Here is a 12,031-nt window from a genome sequence, read left to right on the forward strand (position 1 = left end):
TCTATAGAATGACATATTTATGGCTTTTTAAAAATTGTTTTCCCTTTTTAGAGTGATCTTGATTGTTAGATTGTGAAAAATTCTTCACAATCCGCTTTGATTTTCTCGCGCACCACAAACAGTTTGTGTGAGGGCGCGCGCGTGTGGGGTTATTCACTAGTAGCCTCCCCCCTCCGAAGGGGGCTATTATCCCTCATACCCCCAGGATTTACGCCCATGCATGCCTTTAAAGGCCAGATAAGGTCCCTACTTGCAGCTTACACGCAGGCGAAGGACATCATCAGCGTCCATTCTCAGCGTCCACTGCGCAAACACAAGCGTTGTGAAAAGAAAACGGGACCTAATTTCCCACAGGTCTATTTCATGTGACGCCGGAACAGTATTTTTATTACTTATCAGCGAGCCGGTGCTTTGTCAACCATGTGGAGACGTCCTCGCGACGGGCTCCTCACCAATAGGAAGTGTTAAACTGTCTGAGGTATTTGTGAGGGAAGAATTAAATCTGTTTGGATTCATTTGGATCAAACAACACTGATTGAATATTTCGGTTGGAGGCCAAGAGCCTCCGGCTGCACCAAGAGAGGGCGCAATTTTCACTGCAACGCAGGCTCCTTCGGTGGGTACTGCACTTCGTTGGTTCACGAACGACTATGAAGTGTACGCGCTGCGACCGCGTCGCTACCACCAAAATGAACACTCTCCACCAACATGGCTCTTTTCAACTGCAGAGGGGGTACCGTCTGCTCAAAGTTTTATTGCTTCCGTAACCAATGATAAAAAACTAACGCCAGGACTTAGACAGCTGCTACAGAAACGTTTTTATGACGTCATTAAAATCCCCTAAAATTGATTTTTTTTTTCTTGAAACGGAACTGGTTTTTCAGCTTGTTGTGTGTCTTAAGGTCTACAATTTTTCTGAGGATAATTTAGTTTCATTTCCAAGTCAGGGAGAACATGCGCATGGCACTCAATGAAAGTGACATCGTTGTAGGCCCTTGATACTTTACGCGCCAGCGTCTGTATGTGTTCGTAGATGGGCCTGCTGTGACGATTCACGCAGACGTAGTCGGCCAAATTAACCTGACCTAACTTTGCCGACTGTCTGCGTCCGTGCTTTTGCGTCAGTCCCTAAAACATTTCCGTATGATCGTATATCATCGCAGAATGTTCAAGGATGATTGCTCTGTCCCTTTATGCCAATGTGAATTCTACAGGATTATGTCTTTGCACGGGACTCGAAAACCCATCATTTTCCTGCACAGGTGTAATGGAATGCAATCGGCCGCTTCCCCTGCCAAAACCTGACAGACTCAAAAGAACTGTTGTATGATAGCCCCGCACAAAATCGGACCCCTTGCAGCTGGTACTTGGTAATACATGTAGTTCCTTTAACACTCAAGGAACCATTGAAAACATGAAGTGCAATCCCCCATTATGAATAAAGTATTTGGTGATCGGCGTGGCGTTATAACAGATCATCACGGCAATTCGAGTGGCGTCAGTGGTCCCACACCCAACAAAACAATAAAGAGTGTACACACTGGACAAGCAGGAGCCAATGGTGATCTGCAATTTGAGTGGGAAAAAATGACAGCAGAACTACTTAGTGTCAAATCGCCACTTCATTTTGATACTCTCGCTTACCACTACGACGAAATTAATTACAAACTCGGATATTTGCCGGTGTTTGATAACGATGCGATACAAGAGCATGATATTACGTTTCACCAGACCAGAGGCCCGTGTTTAAACGAGGAATCCAAATTTGTTTTACAAAATAACCATCGAGGCACACAGGTCCAAAGGGCTCAAGTTTGCTGTCGAAATCACATTAGGGTTTTTTTTTTTGCTTCCTAAAACAGTGTTCACTCGCAATTCCGTTGGCATGGTAGCAGCAGGGTGGTTTAAAAATGAGTTTTCTTGTTTGGAATCGCACTTGATTACTTTGAGACCTTTGAGAAAAACGTCGATGTGCGACAGGGAGGAATAGAAACAGTGAAAATCATACAAAGAGACTGGATTCACAGCACTGAGACATTTAAGTCTGGTCGCGCGGTCTTCATTCGTGGCAGTTTTCAATTGGGGTTGTAACAGGCGTCCGTGGTATGTACATGTACGTCCGATAGGCTAGCCACACAAAGCGATCACCAACATTATTTCCAACGACCTAACCAACTGGAAAGCGACTTGTATCCTTTAATGCACGCTGTGAATATTGGTTTCTTGTTGTCAACTGAGGAAGAGCTGCTGAATGCAAGTCAAAGAGGCCCGTTAAAAGGCAAAGGTTAATGGGAAATGGAGGTGGGCGAATTTCACTTCACGAGTTGATTGATATCACGATGCGTCTTCCGCATCGTCAACGCCAGCTGTTTTGTTTCGGACAGCGAGCGCGTCTGAGTCTTTCTCCCTTGGGTGAAGTGCTTGGAACCGGCCCGTATCTCGATGTGGCAACATTCACATACGGAAGGTAAATTCAGACAGCATTGACAGAACTGAAGTCGCGGTAAACAAGATTTGGTTGGACTACCGGATTAATTCGTTATGGCCGTGCGACATCTCTGGAGGCGCGTCCGACTGAGTCAACATAGCCACGCATCACGTGCGTCACTGGTGAGTGGTTGGCAAACGTTGGCCCAGAGATCAGAGTGATCTAGGCTCCTTATCATTAACGCAATTCGTCACTTTTAAGGTGACGTCCCCTGATGTAATTTCGCGTTATCCTTGGGTGGTGACGGAGTCGCCATGTTAGTTGGTTGCTGACCGAATGGAGCAGCGATATAAAGTGAATAGACATGCGCAAACTGACGATACCTTCAGCGGATAATGCTTCGAGGTAGGTCAGGCTCTGCATTGATGAAGTAGGCCTACAATAACGTGTACCATATGATACCGATTTCAGACATGGATAACGCTACAGGTGTTGGTTTAGTCAGGGACCTGGATTCTATAAATGATTCTATGAATTCGACCGAGAATTTTGCATACGAATCTACATCACAGACAGTGTTTCTTCTCATCGTGTACGGCGTCATAGGAACGCTCGGTATCATCGGCAATGGTATCGTTATCTTAGTCTATATATTTTCACCCTCGTTCCTTCGGAATGTTACCAGTTCGATTGTGTGTAATCAGTCCGCCATAGACCTGGCTATGAGTGTCATTTTCGTCGTTATCAACCTCGGACCCCAGTTGAACCTACCCTCCGACCCAGCCTTCGCTGATTTTTTATGCAAGGTGTGGCTATCGGAATACGCCATCTGGGCCCTGGGTGCAAGTTCAACTTGCAACCTCGTGTATCTGACGATAGAGCGACATGTCGCCGTGTTCCATCCGTTCTACTACCGATCCAAGTTTACACTCCGTAAAGCCAGGCTTATCTGTGTGATACCATGGATTGTAGGTCCTATCCATGAGTTAGGCTGGGGACTGACCAATCGCGTCATTAATGGCACGTGCACGTCACAGTGGCCGTCGGTGCAAATGGGCCTCGCCATTGGCTTCATTTCTTTGATCGACCATTACGTCATCCCGCTGTGCATCATGGCGTTCGTGTACTCCCGCATCATCTGTAAACTCCGCCATGCCTGGCGCAAAGCAGACATGCCCAGGAGTGGGGCTAGACGGCGCCTTGTGCGGCAGGCGTCTCGTAATGTTATTATCACTACTTTTCTGGTGTCGTTGACCTATCTCGTGTGTTGGGGCCCGAATGAGATCACATATTTCTATGTCAACATGGGAGGTGACGTCAACATGAGCGGCATGTTCTTCAGATTCACCGTCGTCGTGGCGCTGGTGAACATGTGCATTAACCCCTTCATATACGCCATGTGCTACAAAGATTTCAGACGAGGTCTGTGGCTTTGTCTGCGCCGAAATCAGGCCCATAACGCCCCCTCACCGTGCCCAAGCCACTCCCATGACCATGACGTCATAAGTTCCACCACCCAGGGGTTCCATGACGCCAGGAAGATGCCTCGATACAAAAAAACTGTCTGTTGAAGTGTACAGTCGATTTTCATCAAATTTAACTACATTTGCTGGCCGAAACCTGTCCAACACATGCATCCGTAGATCTAAACGAAACCATGTTGCTACATTATGCAGCTGTATCCGAGAAAAAACCTCATACTGCATCCATTGATTGTCGTGGTAACAGTTGGCAATCCATAGAGATAATGATATTAATTGCTAGTGATCCGTAACTGAAATTCAGCTATGTCATCTATTGTGACAGCAAATGTAAATTTAAAATTTCGACATATGTGTAATAACTTAAAAGAAGACGCAAATCACGTAACTTACCGCTATTGGGGAGAATTTTGAGCTTTTGTCGCGAAAATCAACATGGCAAATCCTACCCTTTAAACTGTTAATGTTATGCAATATTTGTCAAATAAAATCAACGGATGTTGATTTAACATCTTCAACGAAATAACAACCGCCCTATATTAAGCATTTGTTGGCTTTGATTTGAAATGCATACACACATGCGTGCATATGTTTTTATCTGCTTGGATCCCTTGAAACACTGCTCTTTGCGTAGTCTCGTCGAGTCAGTTTTGGGTAATGGATTGAGTGCATCGACCTGACAAGAGAAAAAGACCATTAGTGTGATGACGAGCACAACATTCTTTGAATGTTTGTCTTTGATGTCATATGGACTATTAACTAATTTACCAAGTAGGAATCTGAATTGCAAAGCTTAACCGAGTAAAGAAGCTGTCTTGTCATGGGGCTCCATTAAAATTGTTTTTATTTGTTCCAGGGGAAATGACGTTTGTCCCATTTTATGAGACACGTTTTTCGTGCGGTGTCCTGATGTTTCTGGGTCCAGTCCACTAATTCAAGCCCCATTGAAAACAGTGTAAAATCAGCACCGTTCAGGGCCCAATAGCATGCACGCCAACATCCCTGAGATTTCTGAAACACAAATGAAATTCTTGTCTGGTCACTTATCTTTCAATTTCTTTTCAATTTTTTGTGGGTTAACCAATTACATTTTTAATTATTCCCACAAAACAAAATCACCCCCCCAAAAGTGATTTTTCCGAAGTCTGATTGCAGCCATTTTTCAAGTGGCAACCCTCAACTTTCTCGGGCACTTAGGACCATTTTTCAACCGTAGTTTTCAGCCCTTCTGCCCTCATATGAAAGCTCAAAGACCCAGGGAGTTGATCCTGGCGACGATTTACACAATCTCAGCATTTTGGGGGCCAAACAATCTCTTTTTTCAAAAGATACTGTGGGGGCACTTTTAATGCTAATGAGCTGGTCAGAAATTCTCACTTGAATTAGTGGTCTGCACCCTTCTGCTACACACAGCCCCATATTGGATAGTGGCCGTTCTCCAGCAGATCAGGAGTACACTCGCGCAGATATTGAAAATCGTTCATACGAGGAAAATTGGAAGTAAAACCTTTTTACTTGGAAATCGGCTGCAGCAGCTCTACCCTGACTTTCCCGACTTTTAAAACAAAATACAAACTGATGTTTTGATGTTCGAAAATTCGAAACTACACGTATTATCGCTAGGGAATCACATCTTATGCTGTCACTGTCAACAATCATGCCATGAGCCACTGGCCTGGTGCTGCGACCTGTTAACACAGCGTACTTTCAACAAGACAATTTGTAAACGCATTTATTCCCCAACTCTTTCTGCCTCACTTGGTGAATTAATTACAAAAAAGGGTATTTCTGTCACTCTTTGCAGAAAAAAATCACTCATCCCCCAAACTTTTTGTCAGCCCGTGGGAAAGTACCCTCAGGAAAATTCAGCCCTGGTCTTAATGTACAATTATCGCCCCACCTGAACCTGTGTATCTAACCGGATGACGCATAAACCTAGTGCATCGTATGCAATCAACGCACTTAGACGTATTCGTGCACAAATTTTATCGGCCTAATCAATCAAGCATGTCAAGTGAACTCCCTTTGGACCGAAGCCATACTCCTTCGATGTTACAGCAATCTGATGATACTTTCTCGTGTTGAAGTCACGACTGCTATCAGCATTGTCTTACAACGAGCAGTTGGGTAAATATTTATATTGAATTTCGTGAAGGGCGAGTTTTTTGGCGATGGCTTGCGCGAAATGAGCATGGGTACATGTATAATGCGCCAGCGAACGACCATGGATTGGTTTACAAGTAACCATCACCTTAATACCGTCAAGAAACAAGACACATCGCTCTTAATCCCGGTTTGAGACAGCACAAAATCGAAAGCTGAACCAGTGAATGGTAGGTCTGCGGTCAGTCATTAAGTCCGACAGAAAGGAAAAGAATCGTATTATTCGACGTCTGTTTTACTGTTATGACTCAAAACACTACAACAACTTTGAAAGGTTCTTATCATCCTAAATGTCAGTGGACGCCGTGGACGTGTCATTAAAAGAGATGGGATTTTGGTCAAGGGTCTACGGCATGCTTCTGTTAATAATCATCATATGCCAGACGAGCTTCCATGATGTCCTCTCGCCTGCCCGGGTCTCGTCTGTGAAATGGCGCCCCGTGGCACCCGCCGCGTGACCAGCCTGCACAAATGGACACGCGGATGTTGCAAGAGCTCTTCCATTAATAATAATTATGTGACTGCAGCATTTCCTTTGCCGGCTACCTTGTCAACAGGAGAATTTCATACAATTTTAAAACGGATTTTATCGTTCGATGCATGGAGAACCGTTTTGGGGTGACACGTATAGGCCTATCATAATCTTTCCTTATAGCTCTCACAGAGATATAATTATATAGACACAACACCGTCTCTCTGTGAAACATTCTTTGGACACGGATATTTCATGGTAAACATTTGGGGTTTGTTTGCCTCGTTTTCGTCCATTTTCGGTAATTACAATGATTCACTATCATTCATCATGCTATGGTTCGTGTGATGACGGATGCATGACAGTAAATTCTCTCTGGAAAAAGGACACTGCCTATTTAGGAATTGCCCTTTTCAAATTACACAAGCCCGTTTCGGCAGTGCTGATGTTTTCTTCTCTTTGAGAATGCCACCATGTCTTCAGGGGCACCAACCCCGCTGGATGCATGACCGCCTGCCGGCCATGGAAGATTACACTGGGGAAAAAGTGACGGCGTGACGCGTGTGATAACACTCTACACCATTAGCGTGAAAGTGTACAGCCAATACGACAAAATGGGACACAGCGTAGAGATACAAGCAACGGCTGATCCAGTAAGCGGCGGTGTATTAATAAAAAAAGACCGTTGCCTGGGGAACAGAGTCTAGAAAGCGAGCTCTGGGTGTGACCAACGATCCAGCGTATAGGAATCGGAGGACGGAAAGTATGGAGGCTGGTCGTGCACGCATGCGGCCATGAATGTGGAGAGCAGAAAATCATCACGTGACTGCATTTTTAATCAAGGCAGAATCGGCCGAATCTGGATTCTAGGCAGATCATGCAAACATCCTGCTAATTATGGGCAGGGAGGGGGCTGTGTATAGAAAAGGGGCCTGCGTGTGGGGGTGGTAACTGGTTGTATAAAGTTCTTTGATGCAATGTGGGACTATATGAAGTTATTGATAGCTCCATGGCTGGACACGGGTTTCGCAAATCTGCCAATTTCGTTCTGTGTCCGTAATTCATCAACCTTCGAGATAAATAGACCGATCGCATAAAACGGTAAAAGTGTTTACGGAATACAAATATTTGACATCCATAAGATATTTGCATTTGAACTTTAAAGTGTAGGATTACATAAGCTAAAAAAAAGCAAGGTGCAAACAAATATTTTGCACTTAGGAAATGGCGCAGTTTCCAATCTGACCGTTCTGTCGATTTAAATTTTCTGTCGCCCGGATATGAGGTATGAATGAAAGAAGTTTTTATAACACGCAGGGTAATAAAAACTTCTGGTGTGTCAACCCCGCGGGCAAATGCGGGGGATTTGGGAGGATGGTGCCCGGTTGCTGTCATTTGAGGCACACGGCTTTTGCTTTCTGATTTCCCATGGGAAGTGACAACGATTGGCTGCGTGCTTTATGATGTACGCATCACAAAACTTCACGGAGTATGAAGTTAACAGACGATTTATGGTGCACAAACACCAAATTAAATTTCCACATGATGAATTTGTCTCCCGCATTCTACAACCGACAACAACATAAGAGAAAGTCGTCACGTGTTCCTCAGTAAATGCATTAGGCGTGGATCCAGTGGGGGCCAGCCCCTGCTCTGACACCCACACACACACCCCCACACACAAAATAAATAATCCAAAAAAATAAAAACTAACAAGTAATAATAAATAAAATAAAAAACCGACAGGCCTGTCCTCCTTTGAGAAAAATCTTGGATCCGCCTCTGTGCATATACCACGCCCGTCCAAGTGACATTCAAGATTTCATATTTAAAAAAAATAGCTAGATGATTTCATATTTTTGAAAATATAATCTGGGAACTATACAGGGATCGGGACCAATTACAAGGCCGCTTCGCCGTATATTCTACCTGCAAAAACAATACGGTCGATTCACAATTGAGTGCCTCCAAGAGATTGCAACGCTTTGACCCATCAAAGTGCGGAAATCAGTCGACCCTTTCCAAGCGCGCATTGGGTCGACTCGGACACGCGGGCGCTGTGATTGGTCAACGCGTTGCAAACTCTTGGAGGCGCACTATTGTGAATCGACCGTATTCAGGGAAACTTGAGATCCAGATCTTGTTTGGACGGTTTCCAGGATTACTTGTGAAAGTTGTCTCAATCGGTCATTGACCCATGAATTGGAACTGCAGCGAAGAACACTGACATTCTCTCATCAAGTACAAACAACATTTAGCACACAAACGACAAAAGACCTGCAGTTGTTTTAGTTCCTACTATGTGGGAGATCCATTCTTTAATTAAAACTTTAACCCGATAGTCGTTGTTTTTAAAACAAGCTCAAATCAATGTGGTCATAAGAATTATGTCACTAAACGGTTACAATACTCGTTAAGTGGATTCGCTGTTAAGCAATATATATATATGTTCTTAAAAGAACACGACAAAGGTAAGTGCATGCATCTGCTCATTTCCTGTCCAAACTGTATGATATCGACCGCGTGAGGGCAGCAGGCAACTTTACCGTGTTCTTCATTAGTAAACCCCAGTTTTTACAATTTCCCCAAAAACGTGTAAAACAGAGGGAAAAGAGGTTTCAAAACTCGGTTTGAGGTGAAATATTGGAAAAGGTTATCTATCATCCAGGTTATGGGCCTATAACCTTGAGTAGGGCTGATAGTGTATAATTGTGTTGCCGGCCATTAGGCTGACGTATGTAAATTTCAACCTTTTTCAACTCACTGGATGGGCAAACTAGGGTTAATTTCTGTTGATCACTGTTCATTGGGGTTAGGTTTGGCCAACGATAGGTTCATATTTCACACACAGGGTTTGCCCCTGGGGGGGTGCAGCAGGCCTATAGTACTCGTATTTTGACACTCAGAATCTATGCTGGACCAATAAGACCTTCAAGTTTCAAAATTCGGGCAAGCAGCCCCTCTCCTATCTTCTAATACCACATTACATCCACTAGTCAAAATATTTGAACTGGCCAAAAGTTTTCAGGCAAGCCAGTGTTTCCCACTCCATCAGGCTTGAACATGGAGATGAAGTTAGCTCGAGTTACTACATGGCGCTAACTTGCAAAGAAAAGGAATTTCATCTATTATACGTTTCAGAATAAAATAGAAGATTCCTCATTCAAAGCATTACACACGTGTATGAGAAAAGATAGTTCTGAGTGGATTCTAAACTTGGGTGAGTGCCAGTATTGTAAAACTACTCTTCGGTATATGTACGTGATTACTTTATTGCGGACCCGTTTACTGACTGCATGAATCACAATCCGACAAAGCAGCAAAATCGGGCAAGATCGAAACAAAAGACAGTATTCTCCATTTTATTAACTTTTACTGCCCTTTTTTCAAATTTCCATTCATTAACCGATGACTTCTGAAGATATTTATTTATTTTCACCCACCGATTTCTTCCAAAGCTCACTCAGACGCAAGCTGGTATTCTTTTTTTCTTCAAATCTTCAAGTTTATAGGCCACAAAATGCTTTATTTCGTAGAGAATCTCAGTGCAAACAAATAGTGATTTGGCCGGCGCAAGCAGTTTTCGGCCTATTTACTCGCATGCATCCTTCACGATATCCTTGCACATTGATCTCAATTCTTTTTTTTTAACTGGTGGGTGCCACTTTCTCGTTTCTATCACAAAATATCGCTGGCGTTCAGTGTACGACACTGAACAATATAATTCGAGGAAGGAAACATACGTGAAACGTAATTTATTTGGAAGCTTCGGGGAATCCCGGTTGCCTTGATGAGAAGCGGCTCTATTATTCTCACCGTCACCGGTGCAAACAACCAACAATGGCCCTACTGAAATAGAAAGTGGCCTGTTGGCCCCCTCACCTCAAAATATGGGGGAATACATACCCCTGTCCCTTCGGAATTTACACCTGCACCATATTTTCAAACTGAAGAACACAAGGTGCCATAGCATTGCAGGGTTAGCGTGAGGAACGCAAAACCAGTATTTTAAAAAATAAAGAGCTGCCCTCTACCGACCTATATTCCTGATATTGTGCACTTAGTACCGGGACTGTTCGCCAAAACACATCAAAACCCACAAAATCTTGATCTCCGTGCAAAGTATATCTTTGGATATAGTTTGATTATCCTCAAGGTCTAAAGTCTTTTTTCGGTGTGTTTACTCTCAAAATTACCAACTTGTTGGCTTGTCTAAAGAAAAAAAGATCTCTTGCTGTCTAAACGATGAGCTTACAGTAATTGGAAATCACATTAAGCACGATAAGGTAGTTATATATAACAGGTTTTGCCCTTACCCAATGTATATTAATAAGCACTGTATGCTCAGTGCTTGTCCGAGAGCTTGCGAAAAAAACCTCACAAGCTTACTCGAGTGGGACTCGAACCCACGACCTCCTGCTTACTAGTGCAGATGTCTTAACCACTCGACCACCGAGCTTGCCGAGGTTGGCTGGCCGGTCGGAGTCAAATGAAGCAGCGGGTACCGCAAACTATTTTCAAGGTGTATTTTTGCGTTGGGGAGATGTTAATTATATATAACAGGTTTTGCCCTGTTCGTGGGTTCGAGTCCCACCCGAGTAACCCCCGAGTAAGCTTGTGAGTTTGTTTTTTCGCAAGCTCTCGGACAAGCACTGAGCATACAGTGCTTATTAATATACGTTGGGTAAGGGTGAAACCTGTTATATATAATTAACATCTCCCCAACGCAAAAATACACCTTGAAAACACGATAAGGTAGAGTTTACTTCCCAAACGAGAAAGATGTGTGGATCAATAGAAAATATATTACATTTACCACAGGAAAATGTGGTGACGCTGAATTGATTACTGGTTATCCCGGATAGCAGTGCGATACCAACAATGGTGAATGAAGATGGAGCCACTTTCTATTTCAGTAGAGCTATTGTTGGTTGGTTGCACCGGTGAGAGTGTGAATAATAGAGCCGCTTCTCATCAAGGCAATCGGGATTCCCCGAAGCTGCCCCAGTAAATTACATTTCAAATGTGTTTCCTTCCTCGAATTATATTGTTCAGTGTCGTACACTGAACGCCAGCGAGAGTTTGTGATGGAAACGAGATGTCCGATGGAATGATTTTGTTTTTCAATAATCTTATGTAATTAAATATGCAGTAGCCTTTCTCGAGCATTGGAAATTCTTTCATCCCTCTCTTCCTGTAAACCAACTTGAAAACATTATATTCTTGCATACAGGGTTTTCACAAGAATGCGAAACATATTATGAAGCCAGCGCTGAACCAAAGGTCATCCTGATGGTCATTAGCTTACAATCGATTTTAAAGCCAGATTCACGAACTAAAACAATCTGGTTCGCTGTGATTTATTCTGTAATTTTATTTATTACGTAACCGAAAGTCCAGTTAATATTCAAATAGTGTAGACTAGTGTTGTGGGGGTTTAATGGTGTCGATAAAAGTCGGTTATGATATGTCAAGGATCGATACTGG

General features: G+C 43.4%; 1 protein-coding gene across 1 annotated transcript; it reads left to right on the top strand.

Moving 5' to 3' along the window:
* Window positions 1-1,785: 1,785 nt before the first annotated feature.
* LOC110977069 (allatostatin-A receptor-like) lies at window positions 1,786-4,821 on the top strand. The gene has a single exon (XM_022230871.2). The coding sequence runs from the start codon at window positions 2,884-2,886 to the stop codon at window positions 3,997-3,999; it is 1,116 nt and encodes a 371-aa protein (XP_022086563.2). The 5' UTR covers window positions 1,786-2,883; the 3' UTR covers window positions 4,000-4,821.
* The last annotated feature ends 7,210 nt before the right edge of the window (window positions 4,822-12,031 follow it).

Source organism: Acanthaster planci, linkage group LG13 (genome assembly GCF_054643075.1).
Source record: "Acanthaster planci isolate LZ-2023a linkage group LG13, COTS_SCS, whole genome shotgun sequence".
Taxonomy (NCBI): Eukaryota; Metazoa; Echinodermata; class Asteroidea; order Valvatida; family Acanthasteridae; genus Acanthaster; species Acanthaster planci.